Source organism: Sabethes cyaneus, chromosome 2 (genome assembly GCF_943734655.1).
Source record: "Sabethes cyaneus chromosome 2, idSabCyanKW18_F2, whole genome shotgun sequence".
NCBI lineage: Eukaryota > Metazoa > Arthropoda > Insecta > Diptera > Culicidae > Sabethes > Sabethes cyaneus.
In genome coordinates, this window is record NC_071354.1 from 57,837,197 (window position 1) to 57,857,849 (window position 20,653).

The window sequence follows — 20,653 nt, forward strand, 5'->3', positions numbered from 1 at the left end:
TTAGAATTCCTTATTCGGCCTGGTGTCCACTCGACCTTCCATCCATCTTGCCTTGCGTCCGTGTACTTAACGTACATATATCTCTTACATATACACAGCACTGTAGCGTGCAGTTGGCCAGACAAGCCAAGGGCGCTAGCTCAATAGGGCGCCAAAAACGGACTAAACCTCAATAAGACACTTTCAAGAGTAGCGAAGTACTGAATATAGGGAGTTGTCTGAATCATGTCTGATAGTTTAATTCTAAATAATAATAAACTTCAAAGAAACTCTGATATCAGAAACGAGGGGGCGCCTAATCGGGTCTTCACCAAGACCGCCACAATGTTACGTTACGGTTTTGGAACCGGGTCTTGCGTCTGGGATCTGGATCCAAATTCTGATAAAAAATGTGGCCTAAACCATGGTCCACAATGTAGTCCAAATTTATTCCAAAATCTAGAACAAAATTTGGTAAAATATAGTCCAGATCCAAAATATTCTCTAGGTTCAAAATCTGGTCCAAAGTCTGGCTGCTGGTTTAAAATCTGATTAAAAATATGGTCCAAAATTGGCTCCTGGTCCAAAATCTGATTAAAAATATTGTCCAAAATCTGGTTTATAATCTGGTCCAGCTTGAAAAACTGGTTCAAAATTTGATCCAAAGGCTGGTCCAAAATCTGATAAAATTGTGGTCCATAATGTGGTCCTGGCCCAAAATCTGGTCTTGGTACGGAATGTGGTTCACAATCACGTCCAACATCCAAAATCTGATAAAACATGGGGTCCAAAATATTATCCATAACCTGATCTAAATTTGATAAAAATGTGATTCAGGACCAGAAACTGGTTCAAACCCTAATACAAAGTCTGGTGTGTGTTTTAAAATCTGATAAAAAATGTGACCCAAAAGCTGATTTATATTCTGATCACTTTTTTAGAGAGTTTTTAACCCAGAGGGTCATTCACCACTTAGATATTTTGATCTTGTTCCAGAATCTAAACCCAAATTTGATTTAAAATCTGGTCCAAAATTCGATAAAAAATGTGGTCCAGAATATAGGCAAGGGTCAAAAAGAGCACGGTCCAGAATGCGGTCCAGGTCCAGAATCTGATAAAAAATATGAGCAGATATGAGGTCTAAAATGTGTTAAAAAATGTGGTGTGAAATGTTATCCAAAAGCTGTTCCAAATCTGTTAAAAATGTGATCCAAAATCTGATGCACGTCTGGAATCTGGGTCGAAAATCTTTTCCAAAATCTGATAAAAAATGTGACTCAAAATTTGCTCCAGATGATTGCAACATTTGAAACAAAAGTTGATTAAAAATGTGGTCCACGTTATAGTCCAGGTCTAAAATATGGTGCAGGTCCGAAATCTTGTTGAAAATCTGATCCAGAATCTGGTTGATGGTTTAACGACTGATCAAGAACCTGTGACCCAAAATCTGCTTGAGGTATGAAATCTCGCCCAAAAAGATCTGATCAAAAATGTGGTCCAAAATCCGGTTTATAACCTGATCCCGTTCCAGAATCTGGTCTAAATTTTTTACAAAATCTGGTCCACAATATGATAAAAAAATAAGACAAACCGCGGTCCAGGTCTAGAATGCTTGGTCCAGGTCCGAAGTCTGGTTTTGGACTAGAATATGGTCCAATATATTTTTCAAAATATGGCGCTAAATCTGATGGAAAATATGATCCAAAATCTGGTCCAGAATCTGTCAAAGGATGATAATAAATGTGGTCCAGAATATAGTGTAAGTTCAGAAACCGGTTGGTGGTTTAAAATCTTATCAAAACTAATAAACTTGGAAGGAAAACTCATATGGGAAACGATTTTGGCGATTGCGGTACTCACAGTGGTCGTATTTGTTAACTTTTAGCTACGTTTTGTTGTTTTTATACAGTTCGATATATTTTCTTCGCACGTGGTTCCGATATGTCGGCATCCGACATCACGCAGGAAAAGAAAAGAAAAATAATTGTTCATCTCAGAAACGTCAGTCGGAAACGTTATATAAAGTTTTCGTAGGAAATCCGAGACCGAAAAGTCACATCTTTTAATAAAAATACAGTGGTCCATTGTAATTATCACAATTGTACACAGTCACCTGGAAAATCTATCAGCTTCAACTCGGGAGCTGGCATCGTCAACTGCGATTGAAGGTCATTCGGTAAGTCAAGGCTGATCCTAACATCCCGGATTATCTTATTGTTTACTCGTATATGACTTTTTTTCCTCTTCTGATGGGTACTCTTACCACTGCGTCCATTATTTTGAACTATTATGGTTTGCCCCGTTTTATTATTTTTACTATACGCTTCAAGCTTACCTATCAACCATATTGAGGAAGTGACAGGCTGGTAGCTGGAGCGAAACATGTGCCAATCAGGGATGACTAGGTTTATGAACCTAGTAGCCTGATCGGCGACGCCAACCAGATCTCCCCTTTTTCAGTCTCCAGATACTTCAGTCTGCGTACTATTTGTGCTCTATGATTGCAGAGCAAGTGTTCCGAGGTTAAATATCATCTTGTACGAAACCGAAATTCCGAAGATGATATTTAATTATTTACTCTGACAATAAGTAAGCTTGCTGAGATCCCTCTTATTGAGACTCAGCGACTTTTGAGTAACTCTCATCCTCGACGTTATATATTTTTAGATTGTTTGAGTGATTGTACAGCCATCCAACTGGCCATAACTGTTCGGCTCTCCTTTTGTTTCAGCCCACTCTCCAGCACACAGTCAGAGATCAGGCAGAATGAATCTCGACTCGTGAGTAGAGAGTTGGAGCCACATCTTCGTTTGTGAACTCACAACGAGTCGGCTTGTTGAGGATAGACGAGGATCACGACTGAATGTCTGCCCTGTTCCTCTCCTATTCTCCTCTCCACCTCCTTCGTTTTTTTGTTTTTCGGCAGAGAGAGCATGCACGGTAAGGAATCGACCACTACATCAGTGACCGGCTTGATGCAGCAATGGCAAATTACTGTGAAGGGCGCCCTGCTATTCCACAGGCTCCGTTGCGGTGAGAGAATTAATAGAACCCCCTCCACCATTCATCCCTCGGCACGGGTCGCGTCACACCTTGCATTAGGGGTTTATCCATTCAAGTTTTTTCATAATAGCCAAGGATAACAGCTATTAAAACCATCCTCCTTTAGGGGCTTTGGACCCTTTGCTTTGGTTCTTAGTAGTCATACCTCTTACAAGAACCGTTTTGCAGGAGGAGAGTTTACACTCAGCCTTCGCATGAGTGCCCCATTCTCTGTCCGCATACGAGCCTAGTTTCCACCGGTTGTCCGATTTCCACTAAAGAACGTATCCCGGATGGTACCACGAGGAGGTAAAGATAGAAGTTGCTGAATAAGAGGCTGTGCAACTTCGTGGTAGTTCTGGAACGCATTATTCAACCATTTACTATCCATAAGACTATTTACGCGGTCATGATGTGTCTGGGTGAAGGAGAAAGGGAGGGGGGAAGGAAGGGGTAGGAAGGAAGTGCCTGATGCGAAAAATAATTATTTGAATGAACTGGAAAATTTCGGTACAGATCATAAATATATTGGGTTGTGCAATGGTAGATGTAGCTCACACCCACGCTCTTTCGGTTGGTACCCGAATGTTTTATTCACTAAACTACTATTAAATGGTTGACGCCTTGGAAGGCAACAATTGCCACGTTGTCACTAGTATGCGGCCTCTATTTGCTGTAACAAGGGATGGGAAATCGGAACTCCTCGTATGCTGAAAATCTTTAAATAGAATAGATAGATTAAATAGAAGTCTCGCGTAACTTTTCAAAACGTTCAATCTAACATTAAGAGGACTCACTTCAATGTCCCTCTCTTTAGATTATTCTGAACGCATTTCACCGCAAGATTTCTTAAGTATTCTTGCCAGTTAGTTTTACTGTACACACGGAGATATTAATGTCCGTAGTAGCATTCAACAAGGCGTTGTTTACGAAACACCTCACAAAACGGACAGTATGAAGTTGATCGAACGGTAGTGTTGTCTGCTGAGAAAAAAGGGAGGAATGAAAGCTCTAGTAGGGAGAAAAAATGTTGGCCTGGAAATTTGGGTGATAGGATGGTTATTTATTTGGTCAAAAGGAGTGGTTTGGATGGGTTGATGGCAGGGTGTATATTAGGATAGAATGGGGCAGAAGAAGTGATGACATTAATGGGTAAGAAGCGCGCGTGATAGGCAGAGCAAGAGGGGGGCCGCCCATTTGGCATAAAGTCTTTTGGCCTAATGCTATTTGGCATAACGCCAATTGGCATAATCCATTTGGCATAATCATAAGGAGCCATTTGGCATAATCCCATTGGGCATAGTTCCTCAAACTTATTTTATGACCTAATGTTCGCTTTCCTAGCTGATTCAGGGCGAGCCGGCCGTAGGCAACGGCGAGTGTTCGCCGGTGACCCGCCGTCGGAACGCCGGCCACTGCGGGGGGCCACATCTGTCTAGGTTTATTTGTTTTCCTAGGTTTACTGACCTCTAGTTCTTTCTTGCAGTTGGGTCCGAACGAGCGATAGCGAGTAAGGACGGATCACTCTTTCTTTGTGAGGCGATCGAAGCACCAAACAACAATTATGCCAAAAAGTCGTTATACCAAATAACCATTATGCCAAATGATCGTTATGCCAAATGGCGTTATGCCAAACAGCATTATGCCGAATGTCTTTATGCCATATAGGGTAACCACGAGCGGGAGGGTGAGTGCGATGAAGAGTGAGAACGACAATGACAATAAGAAAGAGAGTGAAGGCGAGAGGGAGAAAGCGAAGGGAAGAGCGAGACCGTGAGGAAGAGCAAGAGGAAAAGTGGGAACAAGAGCAGAAGCGAGAGGGAGAGCAGGAGCGATGGGGAGAACAAAAACGAGATGTAGAAAAGAAGCGAGAGATAGAGAGAGAGAGAGAGAGAGAGAGAGAGAGAGAGAGAGAGAGAGAGAGAGAGAGAGAGAGAGAGAGAGATTGACCAAGAACACCTCGTGGTTTTGAGTGACTCTTATGTAAAAAAAATCTGAGGAATGCGATGGAGTTGGAATTTTTGTAAGCAAATTGTACTCATTGAGAGAAAATTGTAAATTTAGTTTTTAAATCGAATTCAAAAATATTTGGCAACACTCCCGCTAAAAACTAACATATTTTTTGGATTCCTTGGAAAATTACCTTTGAAAACATATTTATATTGTCTTTCTATGCCTAATATTTCCACAGATATAAGCACAAGAAAATATGCATGTTTTTGCGTACCGTTCATTATAAATTTTGAATGATTTTGCCACATTTCATCTACGTTGATAGCCCAAACTCATCTGCATTGGTCAACTGCTATTCCGGATTCGAATGCACTATTTTCGGTCAGTCATCATAAATTCCGATTTCATATTCCGGAACGACATGCAATTCAAAGCTACCTCAAGAGGAATTCATTGGCACCCATTTCCTCTTTACTGCCAATTTTCAAATAACCACTTGTCTTTGCGGAGTCATGTTACCATCCGTAATAATATCAATGGTCATCTGCTTGTTAAAAATTCCACTCATGAATTCGATCACTTTTGCGGTTGGTTGCAGTCAAACGTACGTCCTTATTTGCTTCTTCGGTCTTGCTCTGGCCATTGAGGAAAATTTACGTTCAAGCTGATTTCATAGCAGATCGAAGCGAGAAACCGTAAAAACAATCTGCATAAAAGTCGTTGAAATTTTCATTGTTATTGCCAGTGATATGGTGGTGAGATTTTCCGGAATGCAGCTGAACGGGGTGCTACGTGGTACGTGGCAGCAAAATCGTCTCACTGCCAGCAGTGCAACCCACAACAATCCCGCAGATAAATGAAACGTACGGTAAGAGAATCCGAGAAATAAAAGGGGCCACAAAATATTAATTCAATTCTCCAGCTTTTCCAGTCGGTTCAGGTGTGCACACAAGTGAATTTAATGTTGCTTGTATTAAACCATCAGTTAAATCGCCGAAATTAAATTTGACTGTCGTTTCAAGTAAATATTCGGATGAAGTCTTCAAAATGCAGCACTTGAAGTTTAAAAATCGCACACCAGCGAAATTGAAAAGAAACTTTCATCTTCTGTTTAGAATTCGAAAAGTCGCTTCACTTAAATTGGGTGTAAGCAGGGAGCTTTAACAAACTTGCATACGTTCTTAATTACTCATTACCTTGAGAAATTAGATCATATAAATAATGAGAGCTAGTATTCTATCACATGTGTTCTTTTTTTCTAATTTTCTGACGTAGAAAATCCAATAACTACAATACATAATGTGAATGTGTGGACCTGCAGCCATACTGTTACGGCAAAAGTCTGCATCTTGTTCACCATGTTTCGCTCACACTATTGGACTTATCGGTAACAACAGACTTTCAAGCATTGTAAAATGGAATGAATGAAAAATCATTTTGCTCACCCAACTCAAGCTTCAAAACTACCCCCCCGTCACCTAGTTCTGAGTCTGTGGTGGAAGTAGATAACACATTGGACCGTCCTCCAAAGCTGCTTATTGTTTATTGTCACCGATTTTAGGGAAGTGTGCTGTGACTATAGTCAGAAATCAGGAACAGCTTTGATAGAGTGCTAAAAAATGAACGTTGACGAGGTTCTCATCTTTTCGAAGCAAACTTCCGACCAAACAAGTAGAAGTATTTTTCACTTTGCAGCAGGTTAATGCTTTATATTTTCCGGTACACGTATTGTAAAACCATTAGCAACTTCTTGCAACATTCTTAAAAATCACTTGCCTGTCAGAAAAGTGAAACAAGCAACCGAGTGAAACGAATATCATTCTATAGGAAATGATTTTTCGCCTGCTTGGCGAGTGAAAATTTCCTGTACCTACTGTTACCTCCTTCACGCAAGAGAAAAGTTGAAAAGTTTCATAGAAGTAATTAATATAAGCTCTGACTACACAAAATCCTCCGACGCGCTCATATGTGCCAGGATGCTGTCACTCTAGAGACACTGTCAGAGCAGAAAGTGTTTGGTTAAAATTAACTAACTGCGACAAAAATCTCTTTTAATGAAAATTTAATATTCGTAGTATATAGAAGATAGTAAATTTAAACATAATATTGAACATTTTACGAATCTGTCGAAATATGTTGCCAGTTCATTTACTTTATGTTCTAGTTAAAATAGCCATTATTTTACCAAAACAGTTATATTATAAGGTGAATTATTCTAAGTATCATGCATAATATACAAATACTTCAAAATATTTTATGTGCTAAACGAGCGAATAAAATCCATCAACATATGGGAGTCGTTCTTCTTACGTTTATCCAAGAGGCAATTTTCTTGTCAACGATACCTTGGGGCAAAGCTTTTAATGCCCACCTTGTTCATGTTTACGTCATGCATAGCTTATTGGTGCCTACCACAAGGCGATTATAGTGCTAGAAAAGACTGTTTGGTTATTCCATATTAACGTTAAAATATGCTAGCCGTCAACAAACGTCTATTTTGTATTCAGCTTAAAGATTGAAAATTGAAAAAAGAAAATTAAATGTTTTGAAATAAAATTCAATGTTTAGGATGCTTCAAAATATTACTGCCATTTGCATGATATCAAATTGGTACTTGAGTACCATTTACTTATTTCAAAAACACCTATCGCCTCGTCTACTATTTTATCCCTTAAGAGCCTAACAGATGTTTTCTAGTACCTAATGATGCTCCTTACGGCTGTGGATAAACGGAGCATCTGTCCAGTAGACCGGACAAGCTATAATCGCTTCGTACGTTTCCGTTTCCTTATTAAACTCAGTATCTCATGTTGAAAATTAATTGTCTCCCTCCCTTCTAACTGGCCAGTTCAGTTTTTCAGCTGAGAAAATGCTCGATACTCCCCAGTGGAAAGCATTTCAGCTCAGCTCGACCCCCTCTTCCCTCTATACCGCTCCAGAATTCAATTGTTTCCGACTGAATTGATTTGCGGAGAAGAAAACTCCAAACCAAAAGAGTCAATTTATGTTCGCTTTAATTAAAAAGCATCTCTCGGAATCAGCATTTCCGTTCGTTTCGCATTATTAGCCCGCACGAGAACTTACCCACCAAAAAGCGGGGGTAACTCCTCCGAAAAGCAGGAAGTCGAGTCTCGATATTCATTATTCAATTATTTTTTTGCCACAAATTTCCGGTGAAGCGTTTCGTTATGAATCAACTGTCGATGAAAAAAAAAACAAAAAAAAACAATTCTCTCGATGTGACAGCAACAGTCGAAAATGAGACATCTCATTTCGCTAAAAGTAATGGAATGGAAAAGTATTCAGGACAATCGCGTCCCTTTTGTTATTTTTCTGCTTTTTTTCAAACCGCTAAGATGATTTATACATTAGCGCTTCTTTATGTAGATGATATTAAAGGCATCCAACACGAACCATTAAGTATTTCAGAAAAGATGTTCATTAATGGATGACAGAGTAAAAGAAATGGCTTTGGAATTTATTTTCAACTTAGGTACAAAATGCTAGATCGTATTGATTTTATAAGCAACAGTGTTTGAGCTTTAACGAAATTTTTAATCTACCAATCTGTGTTATTTCAAATGTACACTAGTGGCCCAAATATAAATCAAAGGTGGGGCACCCGATCTTTCACAAGAATGTTTTGAAAAATAGGATTAGATTGAAAACTCATTCGGGTCTAATTGGAGTTAAAATCAAAGTCTAAATTGGATTGGAGATTAGATTTGGAACTGGACTAGAAATTAAAGTTAAAATACACCCTAAATCGGACTTGAAATAGGGTAACGGAACCAGTTTTCGCCAGGGGACCAGTTTTCGCCACTTTAGCGATTCACGTGGATCTAATTGATATTTAGGATGTAATACTTAGCATAACATATTCAATAATTTAAACATAGTTATGTACTGAACCAATATAATACCACTTCAAACCCATAATGGTTATACAAATCAAATTGACATTATTTTTAGTTCATGTCGTCAGATTGAAATGTCTTGAACGTGATCCCCTGTTCGCCATTGGCGAATTCCAATGGACCGTTTATTTATTTATTTATTTATTTTATTTGATACATTCATCTGACAATGTCTCACATCTGACGTTCCTGAGCATATCACGGAAACCAGTGATGCAGTTGTTTCTCAATAGAAATCCATTCTATTTTCACTATTCAACTGGAAATAGTTGCTATTTTTCTGAAAAAATATACAGATATATATGAATTTTCAGACTAGAACAAGATGCAAACGGTACTTTTGGGGGTAGCAAAAACTGGCAATAAATTTCGATTTTCTTGTTTGTTGTCTGAAAAAGTTCCGATTTCTGGTGCCGTTACCCTAGGGTATTGAATTAGACTAGAATTTGGACTAATTTGGGCTTGAAACTTTATTTCAAATTAAACTGGAAGTTGGTCTTAAAATTGAGTTTGAAACTGAACTTACATTTGGAGTAATTTGAACTGAGATTTAAGTTGTCATTAGACATGGAATCGGACTTAAAAAAATTGAAGTTTCTATTTGAAATTATGCTTGAATTTTAAATTGAAACGAAGAAAACAGGAAAAAGAGCCTGAAACTAAAGAAAAACAAAAAAAAAATCTTCGAATTCAAATTCTACTTCCACTAGTACTTCGAAAACAGACACTGATGAAGCTTTCAAGTCGTAAGTGAAATACGTATCTGTCGCGAACAAATATAAATAGTAGAATTTAATTGGAAAAGTTTTCTTTTTTATTTAATTTCAGGTTTCGCATGCTACTAAGACGCTCCAAAAACTTCATTCAAATTAGACTTGGATTTAGACATATATTTCGTCTTATTCTCTTACACGTTTTACCTCTTTTCTGTTCCTTTTTTCTATTTTCCAGTCCCATTTTCCACTTTCCGTTCCGTTTTTACCTTTGTTATACTATAACAAAGGTTTAAAAATTGGTCGAAAAACAAGAAATTGATCCGAGTCACATATACCAATCGATAGGGTTCGACAATTTGAGCAATGTCTGTGTGTGTGTGTGTGTGTGTGTGTGTGTGTGTGTGTGTGTGTGTGTGTGTGTGTGTGTGTGTGTGTGTGTGTGTGTGTGTGTGTGTGTGTGTGTGTGTGTGTGTGTGTGTGTGTGTGTGTGTGTGTGTGTGTGTGTGTGTGTGTGTGTGTGTGTGTGTGTGTGTGTGTGTGTGTGTGTGTGTGTGTGTGTGTGTGTGTGTGTGTGTGTGTGTGTGTGTGTGTGTGTGTGTGTGTGTGTGTGTGTGTGTGTGTGTGTGTGTGTGTGTGTGTGTGTGTGTGTGTGTGTGTGTGTGTGTGTGTATGTATGTAATGATTTTTTCTATCGCCTGTTTCTCAGAGATGGCTGAACCGAATGGTTCGCTATTACTTTTGTTTGAAAGGTGTTATTGTCTAGTATATCACTATTGAGTTGTTTCGTGATACGACGTTTCGTTTAAAAGTTATAAGCAAAAATGTGAAAAATACGTGACACGGGTTTCTTCGGAACTACATGACCGATTTCAACGATCTTAGTATCAAATGAAAGCTCTTATTAAAGCTCAATTGTTCAGGAATTTTTAATTGAAAACAAACAAGTAGTTTAAAAGTTATGCTTAAAAAACCTGTTTTGACAAGGTAATAATTATCGCCTGTTTCTTAGAGATGGCCAAACCGATTTATGCGTTATTAGTCTCATTTGAAAGATAATATATCCTTTTAGATCACTATTGAATGGTTTTTTGATTGGACGCTTAATTTGAAAGTTATGAGCAACCGTATACACCACACCAAAATTAACAATAATTTATAATGATTTTAACCAAGATAATTTACCTAATTTGAATTATTTTAATATCAAACGAGAGGTTTTGACACTACGAATATATATGCAAAATTGCATAAGAATTGGTTTTACCGGTTAAAAGATAGTACCCCTCGAACACTCGCGCCAACTTTTGTAACACAGTTACTCGCGCGCACAATAGCCCCAAACCAAAGAAAACGTGTGCACTAGAGTTTTGACTGGGAAAACTTGGCTTTAGGTTTATCGAACCTTTGGAACAGTTTCTTGAAATTGAAAGCTCTATCGTCTGGTGGAATTGAAATTTTGATTAATCCCCCTAAAAGTGAAATAAAAAAAATATTTTTCTTCAGTGTCAATATAACACATTGATGTATTCTGCAAAGTTATAGAGCATATTATTACAAGAAATTTTGCTAAAGACAGTAACCTTCTATCTCTGCAGCGAAGATAGAAATATCTTATTTATTGTATATGAATTTGTAAAATCAGTTTTTCTATTTTTGCTCTTTTTGTAATTGTTATATGACTTTTTCATGTTCTACAAAATTGTACAAATAGTAAAAATACACAACTTTGCTGAAAATAGTATACCTCTTTGTTTGCTTGTTTAGGATCTGTGGAACTTTGATTATAAAAAATACCCTAATTTTGACTCCGCATTACTCGACTACCACCAGACGGATACATTTTAAACATTTTACATTTGCTGATAGTTTTGCTGCATAAATTTTCCCAACAATTTAAATTATTAATGCATTGAATAATTATGATATTTTGCTCACAATAAGTTTGTTGAAGAATATACGTTAGTTAAACAACGATTTGTTACTTTATAACAATATGGCGTTGAAAAACCTACACGTGTTGTATAAAATTCAACAGCGTGAGTTAATAAAAATTGATGAAAATTTTCAAGAAAACTCTATTGATGTGAGTCAAATAGAATGGCATTACGGGAAACTATGCATAGTTCAAAAACCTATAAACTAGACAACGTATATGCTAAAGGATAAGATTTCCACTTACAATTTACTTTTATTTGCACTTACTCATATTAATAACAACTTACTTATCCTTACTCGGCAATTTCATGAACAAAGGATCTGTCAAAATTTAAAAGTGTTCCTATTTTGTTCAAATTTTGTAAACTTATTCAATTTTCAAAAATTTTATGTAAATCAACGCAATACGCAACGATATGATTTATGTTCCGAAGACGTGTCGATTTCTATCTCAAATAGCAAGTAAGACCGTATAACAAAGGTTCCTTTCACCACTAGGTGGATTAAATCGGGTTTTTGTACTTTTTTTCACTTTTTCAGTCTCGTTTTTCGGTTCGTCTTTTGTTTTTCCATTTTTCTCTTTTCCTCCCATTTTTCTGTTGCATTGTTTCGGTTTTCTTCGTTTTCTATTTAATTTTTGCTTATTTTCAGTTCAGTTTTGTCTTGTTTTTGCATTTTTTTTTGGCAATTTGCTTTCCTGTTTTCCATATTTTCTCTTTCCTCTTTTCGTTTTCAGTTTTCAACTATTTCTAACTCTTTGACTTAACAGTAAATTTGAAAATAGTATTTCCGTTTTTCCGTAGTTTTGTTCTTTCCTTACCTTTTTATTGATTGCTCTTAGTTATCTTCTTTTTTCTACCGTTTTCCTCGTTTTCTTCCATTTGTCAGCTTCATTATTCTGGTTTCCTTCGTTTGCTGTCCAATTGTTTTTTATTTTTAGTTTATTTTTAGTATGATTTTTGTGCTTTTTTCTAAGATTTTTTGCACTTTTTTGTAATTTGGTTTCCTGTCTTCCGTTTTTTAAATTTCCTTTTTCCACCTTCTTCTCGGTTCTCGTCTTCGTCTATCTGATTTGTGATGATTTTGTGTTTTTTTCTGCCACGTTTGTTTTGTTTTTGGCTTCATTTTTCTCTTTGCTATGCGGTTTACCTTTTTTATCACCCGTTTTTCATCTTTTTCTCTCCTGGTTTGCCTTTTTCTTTGGTCCGTTTTTCTTTTATTTTTTTATTTTTTTATTTCTATCCCATTCCCATTATGTCACATCTTTCTACTTTTATATCCCGTTTGACCTCTTTTTCCTGAAGTTTTTGGAGCGTCTTAGTAGAATACGAAACCTGAAATTGTAGAAAAGAAGAAAACTTTTTTTTCCAAATTAAAGTGAATTAAGTGGAAGTTAAGTTCGCATGAAAAGAGATTAAGTGGAAGTAGAACTGATTTGGATTTTTTTTCTTTTCTTTAATTTCAGGCTCTTTTTCCTGTTTTCTTCGTTTCTTCTATCGAGTTTTTTTCTTTATTGCTATTCTTCTTTTCGCTTTTGATTTCTCTTGTTTTCTGTTCGATTTATCTTTCCTTGTCGTGTTTTTCTTCTTATTAATTCTCGTTTTCTTACATTTTCTGTCACGTATTTTTCTATTTTTATCCTGTTGTCTCTATATTTGTCTCGTTCTCCCTGCTATTCTCTCTTCTCTCTCCGATTTTACCCAAATTGTCCAGCTCCTGTATTTTTTCGTTTTCGATCTGCTTTTTTTCAGTATGTCCTCATTTTCTTTCTCATTTTTTTCATTTTTGTTTCGTTTTTCCTTTTTTCTGTTATTTTTCTTCTACCGTTCTTCATCTTTTTCTGTGTAGTCTTCTCTTTTTGTGTCTCGTTTTTCCATTTTACTCCCGTATTCTTCTTTTCCACTTTTTTCTCTCTTAACGTCCTGTTCTGCGTGTCATTGTGTCACGATTTTTCTTTCGTTTTTCTTTTTTTAATGCCAGTTTTTCTTCTTTTCTTCTCGCGTTTTCCTCTCTTTCTATCCGGTTTGACCAGTTTTTGTCTCGTTTTACCCGATGTTTCTTTCCATTTTTTCTCGAGGAGCAACAGGAGCAGGATCACAAAAAGAGAAGTATAATTCGGAAGTATACAAGCTCAGTTGACTCAGAACTGCGGGACAACTCTATATCTGTCGATCAAACACTGCATCAATTTATACTCCTTCATTCATGTTACGTGAGCAGAACAAGATAAAGTCAATGAGATTCGTAGAGATTGAACGTGTTGAAAAACTACATTCTGGTCTTAGGAGATGTGTTCTTGACAGCCAACGAACAAAGCATCGTAGACGATTATCTCGAGTAGTTAAGAGCTGAAGCATAACGGTGTAATGCCTTTATTGTTTTCAACGTTGCACTTATCGTCTTGTTTGTATATACACTTAACATAGCAGCAGAACTCCTTCAATCTGCTGATGATTTACTACCAGAACGCCCGTGGAATAAAATCGACGACTGTTTTATAGATGTAATAGAATCGACCTTTAATAGGTGTAATTGAAGTAACAATATATTGATTTTGATGATGAATTGCACATCAACTTTTAGAAATGCTGTTCGCAATAAGTGTTGAATGAATATTTCTCGCGCAACATGTGCAAAGGGCCTCAAATGAGAGGTTATTCTCTCCGTGTCTCCTCTATTATGTTTATCACGGCGACATAAATGCATTCCAATGCAATTTTTCTTAACCAATAGCTAGCCGGTAACGCCAGCAACCGTTTAAGCTAAATTAATCCGTTCAAGTGATTTGTTCCGCCGAGGTAAGCAGAAGAGAGAAAACGCAAAGAAAAGCAAAGCCTAAGTGCTACATTCCGTTATTGAAACATGATCTTCTGTTTTTATATGACAGACTTCGCAGCCAGCTGTTAGAGTACATGACAATTGCAGGGCCAGTTGCTACGATCCTATTGACTCTAACAGCCTCTTCCAGCCGAGATTCGAACATACGACGACTGGCTTACTAGGCCAGCATCATACCTCGAGGCCAACTGGGAGGTTGAGAAAGACGCAAAGAGAATCTCTAAGCACACAGGTCCTTTTCACATGTTGCTCTTTATTTTGAGATTGTGAATCATGTTTCAATCCATGATGCTTATGTACTAAACCCAATATTGTGTTCACTACCCTAGTAATATTTTTTATGCATAATAGCTTATCAAGTACTTGTTCCACGGGAATTAGCTGTACAATATTTTAATAAGCTATTATAGAACAAAAATGTTACTAGGGCAACTCTGTAAACCGGTAACTTTCAACCACAGACAAACAGACGAGACACTCTCGATAATTCCATCGTCCAATCAAAAACCACTCATTTTTCAAAAAAACATGTTTCGCAACATGGCCACACCGCGGCGCGCGAGTGTTGCTTTGAGTTTTCAGTATAAAACCATTAAAATGTACAAAACCCTTCAGCATAAAACCCTGCAAATGCAAGCTACTCCGCAACATGCATAACAGAGAGTGCTAGTGTGCAAGCAAAATGTGCAGGACGATGGTTTTTAAAGGATTTTCTTTTAAGTGTCATTTCAGTTCGTCAGTGTTTCAACTTTCTCAAAGTCATAATAATTAATATGGTTAAAAATGGTTAAGTTAAACCGTTTACTCATTTCAGTTGCAATTGCTTTATTTTCATGAGCCTATCTAGTGTTTGACACAAGTGTTCCCAAAGAAAGGTCTCCAATGCTTCATCTTCTTCTTATTTTTTCCAAGTAATCGAGGCCATCTTTATCCTCGTTCCCTGATAGCGAAATCGCCATAAATTGCAGCGTTGAACTCTAAACAGCATAAATAAGTAAATTTTCAATACGGTCGGAGAAGCTGGTTTTGCAAACAAAGCGCGAAATTTCTGTAATAAAATCTTTTTCTTACAACACATAACTGTAACTGAACTCGTTTTATGTTTATATAAAATTCCTATTGTGTTACGAGTAATAATATGTAATGCGCAGCGGTAAAACCTAACTGCACACTCGTCAAATAAAATGACATTTTCTTCACAAACGACCGAGTTCCTCAGTACCTACACCTGAATATTTTATAGTTGCGTTGCTTAGACCGAAGACAATTCAGGATAATAAAAACAGATCATTTCTTCCTTGACTATGTGTAATCTGTCCCCATTTATCACTGCTCGTCCCGTATTCTACGGTAGCAAACAGTACTACTTACTGTGTAGCGTGTACGGGAGCTGGCTTCTTTTATTTATTTATGGGTGCTCTATGATTATTTACGGACCATCATCTCCTGTAAATGTCCATTTGCTTCCCGATGTCCATTTTCACCAGCTCCTAATAGTTTTCTGAATGTTTTTCGAAGGAAATTAGACAGTGGCACAATCATGTCTCTTTATTAGCAATTGAATAAAACTACAGTTATGGTTAGCTGGTCTCCAACAACAATCCATTTTATTTTCATTGTTGGTAGAGCTTTTTGGCCATGAAAAACAGATTGTTCAACTGTTTGTATTTTTTGTATCAAATGGCAGTAAAATTGCATTGAATGGATAATTTTAAACATTATTTTTGGGATGATCAAAACAGAGTTCGCTTGTGATAAACGCTGCGTTGTGATTGTACTGGTCATCCAACAGATATAAGCAATTAGGTTTACTCCTTTGTGAGTACAAGTCAACGCACAACATAGATAAATGTTTATGCAATGAGCTAAAATAAAGCAAAAATATATTTTTAAATATATAAAACCTTTTTGAAATCATAGTAATACCTTGTGAAATAAAGTTTCGCTCTAACACACTTTAATTCTCAAATTCATGCGATGGCCACCATTCATTCTACTCCTCATTCTCCGCTAACCAGCGTAAACAAACGATCTGGCCGGCTAAGTGACTACTATTTACCGTCACTGAAAGTAGATGGCATTAAAAACAGCTTTCAAGAAAAAAAATACACATTTGCATTTGCGTATCGCCTGTTTTCCGAAACAGTGGCTAGCAGTAATGCCTTTATCTTGTATAACTGAACTCTGATTTAATTTAGGTAAGAATGCAAATGGGCTCCTTCTTTAAATTGCCGGTCTCGAGTGTGTCCCTATGTCACTCAATGACAAAGCCGGAAAAGTTCCCGGTTCAACTTTTCTCCTTATTGCTTAATGTGCTGGTTGTAAAATCCTTTCTACAGAAGCGGAAACGGCTACTGCCGCGCAGGTGACGGATATAAAGCACACTGGTGTCGTACTAAATTTGTACTAGCTGTTACAGAATAAAGTTCGACCTGTTCAGTTGGGATTGTCGCACCAAATTTATCGGTACTTGGTGAATATAAATGTTCCTCTGTCTTGTTCTCTTGGTAATAAAAAAATGTGATTTGTTTTGTATAAGTATAGCAAATCCTGATGAATTTCAATAGCAATAAATCAATCAGAGAAAATTTATTGTCATAGACAAAAATCGACACACAATTGAAGTGATGATTGAGATTGGGACTGGGACTGGGACTGGGACTGGGACTGGGACTGGGACTGGGACTGGGACTGGGACTGGGACTGGGACTGGGACTGGGACTGGGACTGGGACTGGGACTGGGACTGGGACTGGGACTGGGACTGGGACTGGGACTGGGACTGGGACTGGGACTGGGACTGGGACTGGGACTGGGACTGGGACTGGGACTGGGACTGGGACTGGGACTGGGACTGGGACTGGGACTGGGACTGGGACTGGCACTGGGACTGGGACTAGGAAAGGACACTGGAAAAAGTGATCTTAATTGTAAGTAAAGATTATCTATCGACATTTGAGTATTTATTGATTCACTTTAATAATCCCACATACCAAACACAATGTTCGAGGCGCCTCACTAATTTGGTTAGTTGGGCTTAAAATATCAGAAGACTAGATTTTCGGATCATTGTCGGTTAATTTAACCAATGCCTTCGAAGCTTCCCATAGGCGCTGCTGGATGTCCTTATTCTGCACTCGTTGATTCAGCTTGGCTAACTGGCACCAACGGAAGTATTTCCCACTTATGTTTTCTACTTCTGGTGACACGGTTAGATATACAGTAGTACGAATTCCTTGCTCCGGAGTTCGTAACATCATCTGTATAGGTTTGAACAGTAGATTTACCGGGAATGGTATGTTTCTCCAAATACCGGTATCAATTACTCCCGGGTGCAAACAATTAGCTGTGATTCGGGTGCCCTCTAGCCGTCGCGCCAATTCCTGGGTGAACATAATCTCTATATGTTTTGATAGATTATACAGTTCCACCGGAAATAGTGAAAAGTAGTCGATCGGATTGATATTACTCAGATCTTTCCGTACGTACGTAAACTGGTACAACTTTGATGATACGAAAATTATTCGACCTTGATCTGACTTCTTCAGTAAATCAATCAGCAGATGCGTTAACAGGAACGGACCATAGCAATTGGTTGCTAGCGTTAAATCTAACCCATCGGCAGTAACCCTATTGTCAAAGCCTTGTGAAACACCTGCATTATGGATGAGCACATCGATGACCGTTTCCGTGGCATTGATATCCTGTGCGAATTGCCGCACCGATGACAACGAACTGAGATCGACGTGTTTGACTATTAGGTTCGAGTTTCCTGATTCCGCAGTGATTTCAGCTGGAAACAGAATGAAAACGTGTTAAAATGTAAAATTGTAGCATGATAGGGCTACCTAATGGAATATTGTGGGTGAATAATCCGTACCTCGAGCCTGCTTAGCCGTTTCCATGTTTCGACAAGCCATTATTATGCGGGCACCTCTTTTGGCTAAATCACGGGCGGTTTCCTTGCCAATACCGGCATTCGCACCGGTTATTAAAATCGTTTTTCCTTCTATGTTACGCTGTGTGTGAAAGATGAAAATAATCTTTTAGCTTATCTAAATACTCCATTGATAAATTTTTCCAGCAGGTTTGCTTCGCTCAGTTACGCTCATTTGACTGAATTAGTTTTAACCTCATGGGAACAAAATTTGCAAAACTATTATATGAGACAGTAGTTAAAAAGCTGGAATAAATACAGGTTTATATTTTGTATCCACGTTGAAAGGTAAAAGCTCATTTACTACTAAAAAGGACGCAGCTCTCTAGCAGAATCCATAGCGCTTAGACGAGCGTAACTGTGCGAAACTAACCGACCAGTCAATGTAACTCACGCTAGAAGGAATTTTTCCACTCGTTAGGTGCAAATAGTACTTGTACAATGTGACGAAGGCAGCGATGCCAACCGCGACGTACGCTACCATGCTTATAGGACTATCCCAGTCGATCAGTAACATTATATTCTGTAGAATAAGGAGAAAATATCATTTGATGTTTATTTTCTGAACGGTATAAAAATATTTAGTCCTAACAAATAGCAAAAATCTTAATAACCTTGAACACTGCAGATATCTTGTTCACGTGTAAGGTGAGCGGCCTATTTTGGTCCCTGTGCTGGCTCGTACATATTTGGAACAGCAAGGACAAATCAAATGGAAGTATCAAAATTATATACGAGCGAACACAGGATCCAGAATGGATCAATCACCCTATAGTTCGAAGTAGGAACACGCTTCACCAGGTATATTATTGCCACAAACCAAACAAAGAAAGGAGTCCGACAAAAAAGATTAAATAACGGTGTCGTTGTCTGGTAAATACTGATTTTCGCAGTCAGACAGCATCTTATTTCACTTGGATCTTCATGCAACGATATTGATGGGATGAGGATGGATAATCCCTACCAGTGATGACACAAGATTCTTATCTAATTTCTCACGCGCATGTAGGGCACAACACCTATTTTAAGCTTATTTAATATTCATGAATTGTGTCAAAACTCCAATTATTCACTACAAGTGCTTCATACCAATTTGTCTGCTAACATTTACTGCACATCTATATATATTTTGGTAAAGCAAAGCCTAGGGGCTACATTCCGTTATCGAAACTTCAGCTTCTGTTTCTGTTCAGACTTTGCAGCCAGCTGTTAGAGTACAAGACAATTGCAGGGCCAGTTGCTATGATCCTATTGACTCTAACTCTGACTCTATATTTTGGTATTAAGATGAAATTAGCCGTAATCGATTCTGCAATTTTTAAAACCAGTTTTTTCGTTTGAAACAGAATTTTTGTTCATGGAAACATATTCGCTGTGCTCAGATTGGTAAAAAAATACAGTGAATGCATTTCTATATACAAAATCCCGTTTTTCGGCTCGAAACGGCTCACCAACGAATAGTTAATGACTGCTAGCTTCCCGTTCCCGCTTTTCAATTTAAGTAATAGATTCGATAAATGATGAGCTTGCTGTAATTATCTTATTCTATTTTCTGCCTATGTATATTCTATTTACAGCAGGCAACATACGGTGATACGAGCCATGACACCAATACGGTAATCTCCTTACTTACTTACTTACTTACTTATTCAGCCTAGAGCTGGGGTGGCTCTTGCCGTATTAAGAATTTCTCTCCATTGAACTCGGTCTTGGACTACTCGTCGCCAATTCGTTGCGCGTCTCGATACACGTAAGTAGGCTTCAACCTGTACGAGCCAACTAGCACGTTGCGCCCCTCTATTCCTGTTTCCGGTGGGGTTCTTGAAGAGAACGCTCACGACACAGTCGTCCGGCATCCTTGCGCCGTGGCCGGCCCACCGTATTCTCCCATCTTTCGCCAGGTGTACGATGGGAATCTCTCCAAGCAGTGCCTATAGCTCGTGATTCATACGTCTCCGCCACTCTCCGCTTTCCGTTTGTACTCCGCCAAAAATAGTCCACAACACATTTCGTTCAAAAACGGATAGTGCACGTATGTCTTCCATAAGCAAAGTTACTGTCTCAAGTCCGTAGAGGACTACCGGTCTTATTAGCGTTCTGTACATCGTCAGCTTTGTGCGGCGGCGTATGCTCCTTGATCGAAACGTCTAGCGAAGGGAAAAATAGGTTCGATTTCCAGCTTGAATGCGTCGTTGGATCTCCTTAATTGTATTATTGTCGGCGGTGACCAGAGATCCCAAATATACGAACTTATCAACCACTTTCAGTTCATCGTCGTCAATAGTCACTGTCCGTGGGAGGCAAACGTTACTTTCTCGGGAGCCTCTTCCTACCATA

General features: G+C 38.1%; 1 protein-coding gene across 1 annotated transcript; it reads right to left on the reverse strand.

The window, feature by feature from the left end:
• Nucleotides 1-17,432: 17,432 nt before the first annotated feature.
• LOC128738007 (retinol dehydrogenase 14-like) lies at nt 17,433-18,833 on the reverse strand. Its single transcript, XM_053832805.1, has 3 exons — nt 18,711-18,833; nt 18,260-18,398; nt 17,433-18,172 (listed from the first exon to the last, which is right to left on the reverse strand). The coding sequence occupies exons 1-3, from the start codon at nt 18,831-18,833 to the stop codon at nt 17,433-17,435; spliced, it is 1,002 nt and encodes a 333-aa protein (XP_053688780.1).
• Nucleotides 18,834-20,653: the final 1,820 nt, after the last annotated feature.